Consider the following 19,636-nt stretch of genomic DNA (forward strand, 5'->3'; position numbering starts at 1 on the left):
TTCAGGAGAATAACTTTTCCACTTTATTTAAGTGCTTTCAATAAGCCTGTGACAAAAGCGTAATGGACTCCTGCGAACTGTCAGCATCTAGTGAATTTGGGTTTTGAGTCACACTGAGAAGTCTGTTTTCTTCAACACCCACATGTCCCTCTAGGGAAGCTGCTGGCAGTGTGCCCTACGGTACCAGAAATCAGGCTTGGCTTTATGAAAATGACTCATGAGACTCAAGTTAGCTTACAGCCCTCCATAAATCCAGCAGCGCTGTATAAGCTTCACACCGAGACCAGCCAGAAAACAGACCTCTGGGCCAAACCTATTATGGCGAATGTGTATTTAAAATGTGATTAATCAACTGTTTCATCATCAGTCCACCCATGATTCCTATATGGGCCAACATAAGCTTTTACTTATGAGAAAAAATGTGATTGTTGTTATTATTATTATTATTATTATTATTATTATTGATATATTTATTTTATTTATACATTTATTGTAATATTAAAATACACATTCAATTAAAAAGTGATCTTCAATCATGATCGTTCTTTGAAGAAAAAATACGACCTATTTGTCAGTATCTTATATTATTAAATATAATAATTAGTAATTAATAATTATAATAGGTGTCATGGTGATGCAGTGGGTAGAACAATCGCCTCACAGCAAAAAGGTTGCTGGTTCGAGCCTTGGCTGGGTCAGTTGTCATTTCTGTGTGGAGTTTGCATGTTCTCCCCATGTTGGCATGGGTTTCTCCGGTTTCCCCCGCAGTCCAAAAAACTATGCAAGGTAAAATTGTTCGTAGTGTATGTGTGTGAATACAAGAGTGTATGGCTCTTTCCCAGTGATGGGTTGCAGCTGGAAGGGCATCCGCTGCATAAAACATATTCTGGATAAGTTGGCGGTCCATTCCGCTGTGGCAACTCCAGATTAATAAAGGGACTAAGCAGACAAGAGAAGAAAATGAATGAATGAATGAATGAATGAATGAATGAATATTTATTTTATTTATTTATATTATTATTATTGTTGTTATTATTATTATTATTGTTGTTATTATTATTATTATTTTTGTTATTATTATTATTATTTTAATGTTTATTTTAATATTTAAAATATATTCAACTAAAAAGTCATCTTCAATCATGATCTTTCTTTGAAAAAAAAAATCTACCTATTTGTCTGTATCTTATATTATTAAATATAATAATTAATAATTAAAGTAATTAGTAATTAATTAAATTACTATCTAATACATTTTGAAATGAAGATTTAAAATTACATTCTGCCTATATTTATTCTCTATATTTATTCTGCCTATATCTATTCAAACATTTGATTCTCAGTTCTCTTTAACACAAGTCTTTCTAATTTAAGACCTGAACTGCTCGATTTAATGGTTTTGTTGTTGTTGTTGTTGTTGTTGTTGTTTTTAGTCATTTAGGCTAATTTAAGATTCCAGTATTTCTAATCTGTGTAATATTTCAAGCCTCAGTTCCCTCTAATAATTCTAATGCAGACATTGTAATATCTAATATACTTAATATAATTTATTTTAGCCATTTATGTATCTTTCTACACTTCACATGTAACTGTTTATATGTAAGCGCGTTATCACCACAAAACATTTTTTTCTCAAATTAGACTCAGTCTATCTTTTTTATAAAAAAAAAACACTTTTAAAGAATGTCTTTGATGTGCAAATATTTTTCGCTGTATTTGCAATTCTGCTTTTCTTTAATTCCAAACTCACACTGAGCACAGCCGCAGTTACTCTTATAAACCGGGGCATTAACAACAAGCTTTACGGTAATATCCATCTTGAGTCAGCTTGAAACATGCCTGAGTGAAATGCACAAGACACATCATATTCCTTTTTATAATCTCATATTTCTCCACTTCGCTAAAATACATCAACATAATCCTATTTGTTAAATATAGCTCTAGCAGATTGATAAATTACGAAATTAGAAAAACGGAAAGAGAGGTCCATCAGACGGATGACGTGTTACAGCGGGTCCCTGGGTCTTCCGGGTCGGTGTAAACAGTGTGCGGGTATCTCATACAAACAAGTAAAATGTAAGTAAAGACGTTTATCTTGTAACAACACTTCATTTTTTGTTATATATTGTACTTAATATGTTAATAAACTCTCTGTGTGCATTAGGTCGAAAGTAACCTTTAAAATCACGCTGACGTCGGACCCGCGGTTACCGTATAAAGTGTGAGTGACACATTATTCAACATATGACACACCATCAGTATTAATATTCCTCATTTAATTGTTTCATTAGCCTGATTTGCTTAATGCTCTTTGTCTTAATATGTACGTCTTTTGATTATGTGCCCAGACTGTATAATTTGAGGGGCTGACTTGATCTCTTAATCAATTCATCTGTTATTCGTTCATCCTTTTATTCACACATGATTTGTATTGAGGTAAAGTTGGTTTTATATTCACACATTTGGACTTTGACGTTCAATAAAACACTATAGCAGAATTTAAAAGTCTAATAGAGATTCATTATAGTAATGCACCATTATGAGCACAACTTGTGACACGATATTTATGTTGTTTATCATGATAAATTAAATATTGTGTCTAAAATCGCATGTAAGAATGACTTGAAAACAACATTAGCACTATTTAATTGACTGTCAGCAATGTTGTACTTTGATAGTCATTCACTGATAATTTGATTTCACTATTTAGAATACCTTAATGAAATTATATTAAGGTGAAAGCCTGAATGTATGAATATTAAACCCACTTTATATCAATGTGATTTGTTAAATAATGGCCCAAACTGATTAATTAAATATACATTTACAGTGTTAATGTTTTTAACTCTGCTGTCAACTCAGAAATTAAAGTCAAATATAAAATACATTATAATTTTCATGTAAAGCACCATATATTTCCCCACGTTAGTTCATCAGTGTATCAAGAACTGTTTTGTATAACAGGTCAATTAAGTGTGCACATATTTGTATACAACTTGAATGGAAATCCACATTCAAGAACATAAACATAAAACCCAGCTCAATAATTGAAGGTTTTACTTTTCTTTAATGGCATATTTGTATTACACCATAAATCAGAGCATACATTCAGCAGCCAAATAGTTGTCAGCATATGTTTAAGAATAAAGTGTTATAGGAACAAATCCCTCTTTGTAAATCCCACCCCAAACAAACAGTGTCAGTCATGAAAAACCTGAAAAAGTCATGGAATTTTGACATTTTGCAGACCTGGAAAAGTTTTGGGAAAAAAAAAAGCCCACAAAGTTTCTGCAAATTTATGGAAATTAGTTTAACAAATATCTGTATACTTGTATTTCTGTGATATAAATTGCGATGTGAATACAATTTCACCAGATGATTTAACAGGTTTATTTAGGTTGATTGGGAGATTTTGTTGGGGGGAGAATCTTGAATAATATAGAACAAATAAATTGCAAGCATAGATAAATAAAATATAGTAAAAGATAAAAGTGAATGATAGTTTTCAGGTATTCGCTATTCGGGTACAGATCTTGAATAATCAACACTGCATAGTCTTCATTGTATATTATTTAATCTTTATCAAAGTTACAAAAAATATCTTGTGGCCGGCTGTTTTAAAATTTGAAATATTGAAATGTTCACACAGTCACAGGCCTTAAAGTGACGGCTTACTCAAAGATTAAAATGTACTTACTATTTACTCACACTTCACTTGTTTTAATACAATAGGAGTTATTAAATTGTATTCTTTTTGTGTTCATTTAAAATAAAATAAAAATCATAAATGTTTGAAACAAGGAAAGGGTGTAATGAAAAAGGCAAGTAATTTTTGGGTGAACTATCTCTTTAAAAATGCATGCAGATGATAAACTTTTACTCCATTATGATTAAACTCTATATTAAACTATAATTCCAACATTGCATATCCTGCGATTTGACTATTGCGCATTCACACATTGCGATATCGATGCTAAAACCATATATTGTGCAGCCCTAGCTTGAATATAGGTTAGTTGTCATTACTTATTTTCTGTCCTTGGCCAAAAATAGATTGTTGCGTGTTCTATGATATGCTGTAATACATTTGAACGTCATTGTTTTTCTTATTTTTTACCATGTATATGTAGGCATTACATGAAACATTGTCATGAAAATGTACTTGAAAGTTTCGGAAAAGTCTTGGAAAAGTCATGGAATTTTAGTAGTAAAAATTTGATGAACCCTGAGTGTGCATAAAAGTATTTAATCTTTATTTATTTATTTATTTATTTATTTATTTATTTGACGTGGACATCACAATTACACTGGACAACCAAATGCATTTGTTTAAGTGTTTTAGCAGACTTGCTAATTCTCAACACCTGTCCACTGGAGGCTTGACAAAATGAAACAAAATAGATACCTATACACAACATTATAACTCTTTACATAAAACTATTGTAAGGCAAAAGCAAAGGCGGCATGATCAAACAAACTAATAGTAGACTGTTTGTGCAAACACTGTTGTTTTGTTTTTAACCACTTTTTAGGAACACCACTAAAAATATTTATATTACTTTCTAATTTTAGGCTAACAGGTGAATCATTCCACAATTTGGCTCATTTAACAGAGAAAACAGATTGACTAAAAGAGGTCTTACACTTTGGCACTAGACAGTCACCATTAGCAGTGGCTCGTGCGACTGTGAGAGGTTTGATGCCTACTGATTTGATCTGAAAACAGCATTGGAACATGATTATTTAAACATTTAAAAAACAATTTATATAATTAAATTTAATAAAACTATCAAAACTATAAAGGTTATGTTTACATAAAACATCACAAAGATGCTATTGCATAGGCTTTAAGGCCATAATTTTAACCGCTGTTTATATATCGAGTCAATAGGCTTCAATGTAATCAAAGAGGCTTGTGACCATGATGTAATGCAATATGTCAAGTGACAGAATATCATTGTGTTCATGTATAAATTTGCAATTTGATACGTTTAAAATCTTCCAATAAAACGAAAACAGTTGACTTGGCTTAACCTTCTTGCTTATATTTTAAACATGACTATCAAATTTTAAAATTAGAGTTATGCCAAGATACTTAAATTCATTCACTTTTTCAATAACTTTATTTTTAATTAGCATCTCAAATTACTCATTAGTTAATTGAATAGTTACACTATAGCAAGGAATTGGAAGAAATTAAATTTTTGAAAAGGGATTTTTGTATTTTGTTTGATTGCTTTTTTATTCATACATATAAAATAAATATAAATTGTATATAATGTAAAACTTATAATATAAAAATCTACTTTTTGCTTTACAGCAATGTTTTACTTTTCTGCTTTATGTATGAACATAAAAAAGCTTTTCCTTTGTCATTAACATCCTATGAATCTTATTTGGCATGAAATTAATGTTTACAGTAAATACAGCACATTTCAAGAATTACAATTAAAGATCCTTGATGTACATTTCCTATATTTCTCATATTTAAAATGTATGCTGCAAAATGGTTGTCTTAAATTATTATTATTATTTTTAAATATCTTACAATCTGCGATCAGTCAGACAGTTAATCAATACTGAAATCTTCATGTTTGTACTGCTGAACTGAAATTCTGCCTCTGTGAATTTTTTCCAAAATGCTCATTTTGAGAAAACACCTTTAAAGATGTGTGCTGTAACTGCAATCTACAGATGCAAATAGATCAAATCCTTTAAAAGAATCACTTAAATGTTTGTTCTCTCCGCTAATCTAAAAAAGATTACATTTTATGACAGCAAAGCAGCCAGAAATCTTCAAATTGGTCAGTGCATGAAGCAGAAGGTCATGTCTTCCCTTGTGACAGTTGCTCTTAGTCTGTTTGCCTTATCGATCGCAATCACTGCTGTGGTCTGTAATAATCTATAGATGTCATACTGTGTCTGACGGGTCGGCAGATGCACATGCTAAGTGGGTGAGATTGCTCTGTCAAGGGCCATTCAAACAGACTGATTTACCAGCTCGGCTCTAAACACCTGCATTGTTGTTATATACACGCCGGCCAATTTGGATGTTTTTCACAGTTCAGGTGTTGAATTTTATAATATAATTCATTACACCAGTTTAGAAATGAACTTATTAAAACATAACAGAGAATCATTTGAAAAAGCATAATATTTACGTTTTATGGACTGATTAGATCCAAGTGAGCTAGTCTATTGTGTTGCACAATATAGCATGCGACATGGCATTATGCACATCTGCAATAGTCATGTTGCAGGATGTTCAAAGTCAAAAGGGATTATACAAATTCAAAATTATTATTATTGTTTTATGTGACAAAGCACCTACTAGGGAAAAATAAATATAAGTTCATCAAATTTGACTTGCATTTCATTTATATAATGAAGAGATATTTAACTTTTTTATTGCATTTTTTAATAACATTTTAACTATTAGGATATTTTGAATGATTGGATTTTTTGATTATTAATGAAATGTATAATGTGTCTGCCTACCAACAAGACTTCCAAGAAAAAAAATAAAGCACTTTTTTTTTTTTCCTTATTTTTGGATTTTTTTAAAAATCTAGTTTATTAGATGCAATCCCCCTAATTGCTGCAACATTTGAAAGCATCTATTTCATATGTATATGAAATATATACAGTTTAAGTCAGAATTATTTTTTGCCTTTGAATTTTTTTTCTTTTTAATATTTTCCAAATGATGTTTAACAGAGCAGGGAAATGTTCACAGTATGTCTGATAATATTTTTTCTTCTGGAGAAAGTCTTATTTGTTTTATTTCGGCTAGAATAAAAGCAGTTTTAAATTTTTTAAAAACCATTTTAAGGTCAATTATTAGCCTCTTAAGCTATTTTTTCCAATAGTCTACAGAGGAAACCATGTTCATACACTAACTTGCCTAATTACCCTAACCTGTCTAGTTAACCTAATTTACCTAGTTAATCCTTTAAATGTGACTTTAAACTGTATAGAAGTGTCTTGAAAAATATCTAGTCAAATATTATTTACTGGCATCATGGCAAAGATAAAATAAATCAGTTATTAAAACTATTATGTTTAGAAATGTGTTGAGAAATCTTCTCTCTGTTGAACAGAAAGACGGGAAAATAAACAGGGGGGGCTAATTATTCAGATTGGCTAATAATTCTGACCTCAACTGTATAGTGCTCAGCATATGAGTACACCCCATTTTGAAAATGAACATTTTCATCCATTTCTCAGTGAATATGGGTAATGTATATTGGTGCATTTGAACAAAAGAGATTTATTAAATAGATATATTTAATTAAAAATAATATTTTAGTCACAGAACATCTTTAGAAATGGAAAGATAATACATTTAAATTCATACCAAATATTGCAAAAAAAAAAAAAAAAAATTACAAACTACAACATTTCAACAAATTCGTATATATTTTTTGTTTCTCTTGATCTTTGCTATTTTTCTCATTTTTAATTAATATTTTTCCCTAAGATATAAATTTGGGCCACTAATTTTTGAACCATTATTGCAAGTTATTTTGTTAGATTAGCTCCAGATTTGGCTTCAGTACTGACTAAACTAATGTATATGCACAAATATAATATTGTATAGCTTCTTATAGAAAATATTTATTTAAATGAAAGATTTGTGTGGGGTGTACTCATATATGCCGAGCACTGTATATATCACAAATATCACAGATATTCATATAACTATACGTATATACTGTAATTTTTTTTTTCTCCCAATATTGTGCAGCCCTACTAGTATTACTGTGTTTGACACACTTTTGCTTTGTTTCTGTATAACACACATTCTTTACAGTAACACTTTCACTACTAGGCATGGGCCGGTTTAAGATTCTGACGGTATGATAACCTTGAATAAAAATATCACGGTTTCACAGTATTGTGATTACTGCTCTTACATATGCTCTTTTCAAATGTATGGGTAAAAAACAGAAACTTTTTTCCACTTTGAACACAATATATTTTATTTTGAGAAACGTATAAAATATTTTGGAACAATACACGTCAGGCTAAATAATTAAAATAAATTATTGACCTCTGCTGTCTTCATTCGTTTTAAAAACACTGATTTCTTTGTAATTTAAAACAGCATTTTTGGATATCTTTTCTGCTGGACATACTGTTGTCTTTAAAAAAGTAAATTAAAAAAAAACCATAGGAACCATAGGAACGGTATAGCAGAATAATTTGGCGGTTTGAAAACCTTGACTTTTCCAAACTGCAGTATACCTTGAAAATGGTTATCGTCCCATGCCTATTCACTACACATAATATTCTTTTTAGTGTTACCTGTACACAGAGATTTATTGATCTTATTATGTTTCAGATTAAGTGTTCCTGAGAGCACACCGTTCACAGCGGTTTTGAAATTTGCAGCAGAAGAGGTGAGTTGATGGCATAAACATGTTCATTTAACTGATATTTTATTACTATATTACTGATAATTTTCAAGGGTGATTGTATAATTAATATTTTTCTACTGACTTTGAAATCATCGAATAAAATTGTTTATATAGCATTGCATGGATCATGAACTTTAGCCCAGTTATATCCTATAGATTTAATAGGGCTTTTCTGATAATGATTTATCCTCTTTTTCTAGCGTAGATCAGGCTTATCTCTGTGTACCCAGCCTTTCCTGTTAAAATCAGAACGGGATCAATGCAGAATCTGATATTTCAATCTTGTAGAGAAGTCATTAGAATTAGATATAATGTAATTCCAATAACCAATATTAGAGCTGGTACCTGTACTATAAATATATAATTGCATAAAAAGAAAGGAAAAATGCAATACACGGTAGACATCCAATATTACATTGTGTTGAATTCAAAATTCATTATGATATTGTTTGTTATATGAGTTATGTTATCACATTAAATTATCATCGTAAATAGTAGCAGCAGTAGTAATATAAAATAAAATGTGAATTATGATTGTTTTAATATTATATACATGTAAATGAATATTATCTTTTAAGTTCTCGTAGATTTGTTTGTAAATGTTTTTTTTTTACTTTACAAAAATATACATTGTGCTTAAGATATCTGTATTACCGTTTGCCACTGTTAAACCCTTATTATAGTCAAATACATTTTAGAAACCTCCCAAAACTAATAAAACCTTAAAAAGTCCTAATATAATAAGTTTAAAAAAAACACACACACAAATTTGGCTTATGCTGACATTTTAACCTACAGTTGATGTCAACATTATTAGTCCTTCTGCAAAATGTTTTTTTTTTTTTTTTGTTTAATAAATATTTCTCACAATCTCCTATAATATTTTTTCTTCTAGAGAAAAGCTTCTTTTTTGTTTGGCTGGCAGGGTATCTGTTGGGTCTTAAAGTCTTAAAATGTCTTGAATTTCGAAAACCAAATTTTGGGCCGACACCCATCCAATCACTAACAATATATTTCAATAAAAGTTTTAAGAAACATTTGTTTATTAACCTTATTTACTTATTCATATGGTGTAATTATCTTCCTTACAATAATATTTTAAGGTTTGAACCTGAAAAAAAAAATCTTTAGCATTTAGTCTTGAAAAACACAAAACAAAACAAATCTTTAGCATTTAGTCTTGTGTAAGTCTGAAATTTCATTCATTATGGTCTTAAAAAGTCTTAAATTTGACTTGATAAAACTTGTAGAAACCCTTGGCTTGTAAAAGCAGTTAAAAAAAAAAAAAAAAAAAAAACTATTTCAAGGTGAATACTATTAACCCGCTTAAAAAAAATAAATAATATATATATATATATATATTGCCTTGCCTACTTAACATAATAACCTAGTTAAGCTTTTAAATTGCACGTTAAGCTGAATATTAATATCTTGCAAAATAAGTTGAAAAATATTATGCACTGTCATCGTGGCAAAGACAAAATAAATTAGTTATTCGACATTAGTTATTAAAACTATTATGTTTAAAATGTGTTGGAAAAAATCTTCTCTCCATTAAGCAACACTTGGGAAATATAAAAAAAATTTAGGGGAGGGCTAATAATTTTGACTTCAGCTGTATGTTAATCTATAGCCATAAATTAAAATATTAGCCATAAGTCGTTCAGAAACGGCTTCAAATCTGACAGAAGCATCTTAATTTACTGTGGACTGTCTGGTCTGAATTAACGGCTGAATTCAAGGCACGCAGACCCAATGGCAGGATGACGTTGCCGATTATCTCGGGTCGTCGCTCCTTTTTTGACATAATGAAATGCCAACTCTGACAACCTCATAATAGGAAGATGTAATGCATCAAGTGGAAGCCCGAACAAATGATGAAGTGCCTTTTTAAAAACGCACAGGCTTATTTTCACCCTCTTTTTTTTGGCCTCTCAAAAATCCTTTTTGTTTTTCTGCTTCGGAAGATTATGGATATGTGATCATTCACAGATTTTTTTTCCTTCTCCTGACAAGAACAGATAGAAAAATTAGTGTACAGAGAATTAGAAACCTAAAATCATCAACATGTCTGGTCAGCAATTCTCCATTTTTCTTCAAGTCAGTTTTATGCTGTTCAATAGTGCAGTAGAAGTGCCTTCAGGAAACCCAGAGAGTTTCAAAGCCCCTTCTGAACGAATTTCCCTGTTTTATTTATTTATTTATTTTTCAACTCTTCTAGCTCTTTGTGACAGTTTCTTCTAAAGCTCAGCCCAGGGAACTCTTTTCTCACGCGTTTGAAGGCTTCTGTACTCTTTAAATCACCTAACGCAAACACAGACTTGAGCTGAGATTTTCTTATCCCTGCCTGACAGAAAGACTGTGTGGTGCTGTTTATGGGTTGTGTCTGCCTGTCAGCATATGTTGTTGATTGATGAATAATAAAACTTTTCTTTTTTCTTTGATTTAAAGTTTAAAGTGCCTGCAGCTACCAGTGCCATCATTACAAATGGTAAGTTGTATGAGATATGAAATGAGATATAATATGAGAAATGATATATGCTATAATATATGCTGTGATGTATGGTGGTGATGATAAAGAGGATGAGGATGATTGTTAATATTATTATTATTATTAATACAAAAAAAATGTTAGATCTCTTTTTGATGTAATCTTTAAGCTAGTGGTTCTCAAACAATTGTCTCTGAAGGCAACAGTTTTGTCTTCAAAACTGTACCTAATTTCACTTATTATTTGAATACTATTTGTGATTCCTGGCATTTTCATTTAGAATGTTAACTGATAAATTTGTTTCATCTCTACATTAATTCTGATATGGATTTTATTAACTAATGCATTTACATCTTGTCTATAGCACTTGTTCACTGCTGCTCTTATAGTTGTGTAAATTGCTTCCTTGTCCTCATTTGTAAGTCGCTTTGGATAAAAGCGTCTGCTAAATGACTAAATGTAAATGTACATGATCGTTCCAGTCTATTTTAATGGGGCATTATAAATTCAGGGTTTTTTTGCTCTTTCTGATACATTAAATTCCATTTTTTTCTTGGTTGCATATCTTTTGGGATTTGGCCTTCTTCTTGTTATTGTTATTATTTTTTCATGATATTTATTATTATTATTTCTTGCAAAGTATATTTTATTCTACATATCTGTATTTATATTCCCTGCAGCAAAATCATTTTAATCCTTCTTTTTTCACATCACATACAGTGCCTATACACTGTAAAACTCAATAAATTAAGGCAACTCAAACAGTTTGAGAAAACTGATTGCAACAAACCATTTGAGTAAAAAAAAAAAAAAAAACTAATCCTAATGAGTGCTGTCAACTTACACCATTTGATTAAATGAAGCAATTTGAGCACAGTAAAACCCAATAAATAAAGAGAACTCAAACCAACTGGGTACTGTAAAGCCCAATAAGTTAAGGCAGCTCAAGCTGTTTGAGGAAACCGATTGCAACAAACCATTTGAGTTAAACTAAGATACGTCATTTGCTTACGCAACAAGCCAGAATGAAAACAAAAGACCCATCATGTTTAAAATACACAGCCGAGAGATTACAGCAGAATTATGTATACATATAATAATGAGGCATGGTCGACCCGGGCTCAAACAAACCTTGTCGTCGTCTGGATGAACAGTCACAAAGCCAAAAAGAAGAGCAGATTTACCCTGTGCCCCTTAGTTTTTTACAAGCCTGTCTGAAGTGCGAGCAGTTTCCCTTGCTTGCGCTCGCCGCGCATCTATATCTGAAATAATAAACTTCTTGAGCTGATGATAATAATGTGCGCTTGATTATTGACGTGCTTTTAAAAGCCGATCCTGTCAGAAACTGACAAACGTGAGAGTGACGTTTTTCAGCAAACGTGAACAAACTGCCTTGTCTAACTATTATCATCACCTTTTGGACTATTATGAACCGGGAATGATGAAATTACTCTCTAACAGAGGCTACATGTGCTGCTAAAGACGAGAGGTTTGCTCTGACTGTGGGCTATATGTTGTGTTGTAAATAAGGACTAAATGTATGTTGTGTGTAGTTTTTCTGTAGTTGGTAACATATCAGTGACTGTAAGGGTCTGTGTGTGTTCATAAATGTTGCATTTATTTATTTATTTTATATAATTACATTTTGATCTGCAGTTATAATCAAATCATGTTCATAGAAAAGTTAGTAATAAACTTTTATACAGAAGTATTTATGTGTATAAAGCATCTGTTTTGTGAGAAGTGCTTCTCATGTGATATGTAAGCGACTCCAACAGCTTTACTGTAGTGTAGACGTTTTCTCGAACGAAAATGACGTTGACTGAAACTTTGTCATACACTACGCCCACCAAAAGGGTACCCCTGGTAGTGGAAACGCAAGCTTGATAAAGGTGACCTGTACCGACCCCAACCGTACTGTACCAGTCAGTGGAAACGAGCCATTAGATCTGTCAGAGCAGACCCCACATGGACCATTTTGTGTAATTTTAAAGCTTTAGCAGGAGACCTCAGAGCACTTTAATACTTCATGTTGAGTAATTATTGAAGAAATGATAACCAGAATGTACGCATTACTCGTCTTGCACAACACAGGACAGTTATTGTAAATGAGATGTGCTGAAATGTGGTTGTTCAGCATTTCAGCTCGTCAGAGTGTTTCTGTGCTCTTGCCCATCTGTCTGATTCATTGATTGTCTTAAAGAATGATTGTTTTGTGTGTGTATTCACATTGATGATGATGATGATGCTGATGTGATCATTATTTGTGTAGATGGCATTGGAATCAATCCGGCGCAGACAGCAGGTTGGTGTCACTACTTCATTCAACAGCATCTGGCTCTGATAAATGTCTTTTTTTCAGCTCTAAAGTTTTTTTTTGATTCATCAAAATATCACACGAGGGTGATGTTTTTTTTTTTTTTTGCACATTCAGATGAATGCCTGTTTGTTTGAACCCACCTTTAATGCATTTTCTGTGCATTGCAAAACATGAAACCTCATCTCGCTCTCACTGTTTACTTCCACGCTTCAGATTTTTCAGGCTATCCTTAGTACATAATCACCCGCATGCAAATGAATGGATCCTTCTGTTTACCGCCTCATATTGTTCATGATTATCCGCTCGGGGACCTTTTGTGAGATCGAATGATTTCCTGAGACTCCTTCAATAGGCTGTGCATGTAAATTTCACATATTGCCTAATGAATATTGATGATGCGCTTCAATTATACGATTCCCCGTTGTTGTGAGTGTATTCCCCTGACTAAATGTTTCTTTACCGATGTTTTCCATCCTGCTTTACTTGTCATTTAAGGCTGTAATCCATTACACGCTGTCTTAATAAGCAGTCCCAGTAGTCTTCTGTCAGTGTTTTCTTTCCTGAGTGCCGTGCTGCATGTAATCACAGGAAAAATGACCTGTAATTTTTCAGACACGTCAGAGGTTGAGCACTAAATGTCAGATTTGCTGTAATTCATTAGTTTTATGGTAGCAACATGTCTATCCTGACCCAAGTACACTCTCAGAAATAAAGCTACAAAACCTGTCACTGTGTTGCTACTTTTTCAGATATTACACTTTTGTACCTTACAGATGCATATTAAAGGTACATTTTTAAACTATTAGGGTACATTTTTGTACATTTAATGAATATGAGATATGGGTGAGCAGGGAGGAAAGTAAAATTTATCATAACCTAATTTAAAAAAGAAATATATTTTTGCATTGTTAACTAACTCACAACAGTGGTCTATCAATATCAGGTGTTATTTTGCATCAATGTAGAACAACTCTAATATAACTTCACTTTAAACAAAAGTTACTTTTGACCCCATCAGCATGGACGAAAGTTACACACGGGTGGGTCAAAAGTAACACAACAATATTTGTTAGATTTACTGGGTTAATCTTGTTTATTTTAAATATATCTGACTATGACCTTGTTAATGTTAACTGCAATCATATTTTGTCCTTTATTTTTACAAAGAAATAAATAAACTGCATTTTCATTTAAAATTTCAGTTTCAAAAGCAATCCAACAATGCAAAATGTAAAAATGTTCTATAATTTTTGAATATTTCTTTTTTTTTATTGACAATATGCATTAATTTTATAAAACAAATTTTAAAAAACACTGAAAACTCAAATGTGGGAGTGAAAAATAATGTATGGCTATTAGCAGTGGGACATGAATAACAATGTTACTTTTTTCCCCACAGGAACTCTTGCCATTTTAACCTGATTTACTTTTAAACCGAAAAACTCAAGAGGTTTCTAACTTAAGGATGTGTTATTGCACTAAATAACCTGTAGATTGATCAATAGTGTGACACATGAAAAGAGAAACAACCTGTAATAAGGAAAAAAGAACCGCTACAATAATTTACTTTTTGCACTTAAAAACAGAAATTTGGAGCTAACTGTGGGACACTGTCCCAAGATCACATGATATTTGGCAGCTTCATCAAGGATTGCCTGCTGAATGTGCTGTTACAGCTTGGAAATCAAATGTTGTCAGGGCTTCGAGAAAATCGCTTCAATACTTTCGTCTTATGTTACTTTCGTCCCCTATCTCCCCTATACATTTGTTCTATTTAGGTATAAATATACTTTTTATGTACAAATGTGAACCTGGTAGCAGTGGTTGGTACAAAAGTGTATATTTTGAAAAGGTACCACCCAAATGACCCTAGTTTTTTCTGAGAGTGTATGTAGCCACCTTATGAAGATGTACCTTATATAAGCACATGCTAAATATAGATTATGCTCAGACACCTGAATAGATATCTTTTCATGTTATTGCAGATTTGCTGTGTGAACGCAATGCAAGTCTTTACCTTGGCATATAAAAGGTTTCTGACATATGTCAAAATTGAGTTGTAGAAACCTTATTTATGTAGTTTGGGAGGGTTTATTTTTACAAATATTCAATGTTCTATTTATGAGAAAATCAACACATTGAATGCACACTAAAGGACCAATCAAAACTATCTCAGAGGCAAAAAGGAGTGATATTAAGTCCATATTTAAACTCCTGCCACAAGCAGAGATTATGATAGTAGTGTTAAAAAAAATAAAAAGAATGAAAATGAGAGATGTGAAAGATACAGCCCTTATGCACACATCTCTATGGAGATGATATGTATTTTTAAATGCAGAGCTCATACACATCTCACCCTTTTGAAAAAAAAGACTGTTGATATGTCTAAGATGTATAGGTAATATATGATATTAAGTGAGATAAAATGTAACATTTCTTGAGGCATTGCATAATATATTAATGAAAAATTAATTTTTCAGTGTTGATTTAACTGTGAAACAACTGTCAACATTTTATATATATGATTCCAGTAGTAATTTGATTAATTGCTCATTTGTATTTAAGGTGGTTTTTAAGATAATTTAGAATAAACTATTTATGTTAACATTTATGTATCTTATCATTATTCAGGCATATAGTAGTTTATTTTTCAATGTGTATTAAACTGTGAAACAACTGATAACATTTTAAATGAACGATTCCACTAGTAATTTGATTAACCGTCTGATTTTCCAGGAAATGTGTTTCTGAAACACGGCTCAGAACTACGAATCATTCCAAGAGATCGGGTTGGAGGAGGTCGCCGGGCCAGGATGTGACAATCCAGTAGTTTTCTGTCACAGACGATGAACATACTTGTGTATTTATTGTCCGGCCTTGAGGTCTCAGCTCTTAGCTGCTCTAAACAAGCAGTGCTGCGGCTTCAGATCAGTCAGAGGACCTCACAAATCTCACCAAGCTGCCACCACAAACACCCTTCTTGAAGACACACTGGCAGAGTATTGTTGATGTGTTGAGCCCCATAATTACTAGGTATTTTGATCTGTCAACAAATGTTTAGTAGGATCACATACTTTAATGCACATTTTTACAGGCAATGCATAATGACCTTTACCAGACAACAACAACATACTTGTCAAATGTCTTCTGCATGAATACAATAAATTGGATGTGCATTAATGACACTGCAACAATCTAATAAAATAATAATAATAAAAATAGAATCAAATCGTAACATAAAACTATAAAAACTAAGTGAAAATTTAAAGACGCTTAATGTGTTCTTAATGCAAATTTTATAAAGTCAATTCAATGTCTTAAGTACAATGTCTGTTTTAATGTTTAAAAAATACAATTCCCGTTGTCCATTTTTAGATTAGGCAATTGAATAGAAAGCAACGTATTTTGGCTTGAAGTTTTTGCTTTTCTTTGATGTTGGGTCTAGTCATTTTGTTTTGATCTAGGTACACAAACAATAACTCGCTGGATGAACCCCACTGCATGAACTGGATGAGGGCAGGATTTCCATCCAATAAATTTATTTAGCACAGACTAAAAATATATATATATATATTTACACAATTAAATGCAATTGAGTTGGTCCAATATGACTTATCAAATAAAAGTTTAAATACATTTGTATTTTTATTTATCTTAAACTCAAACGTCTGATAATGTCATGTACAGTTGAAGTCAGAATTATTAAACCCCCTTTGAATTTAATTTAATTTTTTTCATTTTTAAATATTTTCTAAATTATGTTTAACAGAGCAAGGAAATTTTCTGATAATATTTTTGCTTCTGGAGAAAGTTTTATTTGTTTTATTTCAGCTAGAATAAAAGCAGTTTTATATAAAAAAAAAATGTTAAGGTCAAAATTATTTAGCTTTTTTTTTCTCGATAGTCTACACAACCATCAGTATACAATAACTTGCCTAATTACCCTAACCTGCCTAATTAACCTAGTTCAGCCTTTAAATGTGACTAAGCTGTATAGAAGTGTCTTGAAAAATATCTAGTAAAATATTATTTACTGTCATCATGACAAAGAAAATAAATCACATATTAGAAAGGAGTTAATAATACTATTATATTTAAAAATGTTGAAAAAAAATCTATCTTCTAAACAGAAATTGGGGATAAACGGGGCTAATAAATCAGGCGGACTAATAATTTACTCTTTAACTGTATGTCTAATATGTGTCATACATTTCAAAGTTGCTTAGTTTTATTTAAAGTTATCCTAAATGAACTAAAAGAGCCATTTTTAAGCATATTTCATGAGTTACATATACAATTGATTGAGACTAATCTCAGAACAAATTTTAGAACAGTTATTGCTCACTGAGCAAGGGAATAAACTGCATTTTTGCTAATTAAGCTGCCAACACCTAAAGCATGGGTGCTTCTGCAAGGTGGTAATCTCAAAACTCTAAGCATTACATGAGAATCCTCTGAAGCTTCAAACTAAAGTGAAGATTAAACTCTAACAAGCCTTTCTATTAACTTGAAACATCTAAGATTACTTTTATTGTCAGCATTTCCATTTCCTAATTTAATCCCACGCAAAGCATGTTGGGAACTACACCAGGTAGTTGGACCAACACGAAACGCTTAAGTTAACTTACAAATTTAAGTTGACAGAACATAACACAATTAACTGGCCAAAGAAATTACAAAAATTGTTTTGTTTCAGCTCATTTTAAACGGGTAGTTTGAACAAGCAGCAGTACTCATTGTTTTGATTGTATTGCAGTTATTGTTTCAGGCAGATAGACTGAAAAAGATTATTCATTAGATTTACAATTTTTTTAAGTTAAGTTGTTGCAAACAACTATATGGGCTGAATTTAAACAAATTAAATTTTGTAATGTTCAACTTTTGTTTGTTTAAATTCAGCCCATATGAAATGTTTGCCACCACTTACCTTACAAAAATTTAGTAAATCCAATGAATATTTTTTTTCAGTGCATTAACATCATCAGTGTAATGAAACCCCTATACAAAGTATGGTTACTTTAGCTCTAAAACATAACAAATTTAGCATTTCATAACGTACATCATAAAATATGTACACACAAGAACTCTTCCCATAGTTCTTAAAAATAGTGTTACATAAACCAATTTGACATCCAATTTCTTAAAAGTTGCTTTCTGCCGACTCAAGTTAGTGGTTGTGCCTTTTCATTAAGGCTTAAAATCATGACTTACTGCAAGACCTGAATAGTGCATCAGGCTAATGAATGGCAGGCCTCTACCTTTGCTTTTTGCACCCTCCACTTTCCCTCCTTCCCTTACATTACAGAGAGGCAGAGGCGAAGGAGGAGGAGTGTCTGACTATTCAGTGTCATAATGGATCTTTCATTTGTTTTAATAAAAGAGCAGGCATGCTGTGCCCTTTCCGTGCCACTCATTACTGGGGAAAGGGGAGAAGTGCATTATAAATACAGCAAGGCCTACATTATTCAAACGCAGACATGTTACTGTGGATCACATTTGAAAAGGCATCACTTGCCTCTAGCCTCATTTGGCAGGAAATGATGCGGTTTGTTCATTAGCTGGGAAAGACTTGTGCTCTTATAGAAATGAATGGTTTTGTCTGTTTGAGGAATGTCAAATTGAAAAGTCAAAAAAGTTACAAATATACTTATGAGTGTTCATGTCAAAAACATTAAAAAAAGCATTGAATACTAAACTGTACAGTGCCTGCATGTAAATATGCTTGTTTTTGCGGCATATGGTTTGTTCACTTAATTTAATGTATGTAAACATAGTCCATGTTTCAAAGCTTTAAATGGAGAAGACAAGCTTCAGAAGTCTCCTTCATAGCACAAAGACATAGCAATTTGCATAAATTCAATCGTGTGCCATTTATAAGAGGTCTTCTTAAGCAAGCCAATGACAGAACTCTTAAATATTTATAATTTAGTTTGATGTTGTGGACTTGATTGTGTTATTTGGAGTGGTTCAAACAGACCATTAAATATTAGGGCATCAGGATATTAGAAAAAAAGAATATTGCTATAGACCATTTCAATGTGGTCATGTCATTGGCCCATGAACATTTCTTTTTTGTTATCAAACTATTTTATAACCTATACAAGAATCAATTCAATCATAACTTAAAGTTAAAACAGCCGTCATAACATTATTTATCAATATGTGGCTCTTTTTGGATTCTCAAAAGCTATAGAAATTAAAAATGCAAAACAGGAAGTACATTGGGACCATTGTTATTGTTTACATTCCTCAAAATGGTCTATATTTTGCGATATGTTTTGCAATAGAAATAAAATTTCAACAGTGTTGTGATTTTTAGGCATAGAAACCTCCCTTAAAGTAAATGTATACTGTAAAAAGCTTTATTTATTAATAATTATGGCTCACGTGATGATTTAAAGTGGT

General features: G+C 31.7%; 1 protein-coding gene across 1 annotated transcript; it reads left to right on the top strand.

The window, feature by feature from the left end:
- The first annotated feature begins 1,969 nt into the window (after positions 1–1,969).
- ufm1 (ubiquitin-fold modifier 1) lies at positions 1,970–18,926 on the top strand. Its single transcript, XM_056467138.1, has 6 exons — positions 1,970–2,076; positions 2,165–2,221; positions 8,345–8,402; positions 10,872–10,911; positions 13,184–13,216; positions 15,968–18,926. Coding segments are annotated over exons 1-6 (273 nt in total). The 5' UTR covers positions 1,970–2,074; the 3' UTR covers positions 16,051–18,926.
- Positions 18,927–19,636: the final 710 nt, after the last annotated feature.

This window comes from Danio aesculapii, chromosome 10, assembly GCF_903798145.1.
Source record: "Danio aesculapii chromosome 10, fDanAes4.1, whole genome shotgun sequence".
NCBI classification, from domain to species: Eukaryota; Metazoa; Chordata; class Actinopteri; order Cypriniformes; family Danionidae; genus Danio; species Danio aesculapii.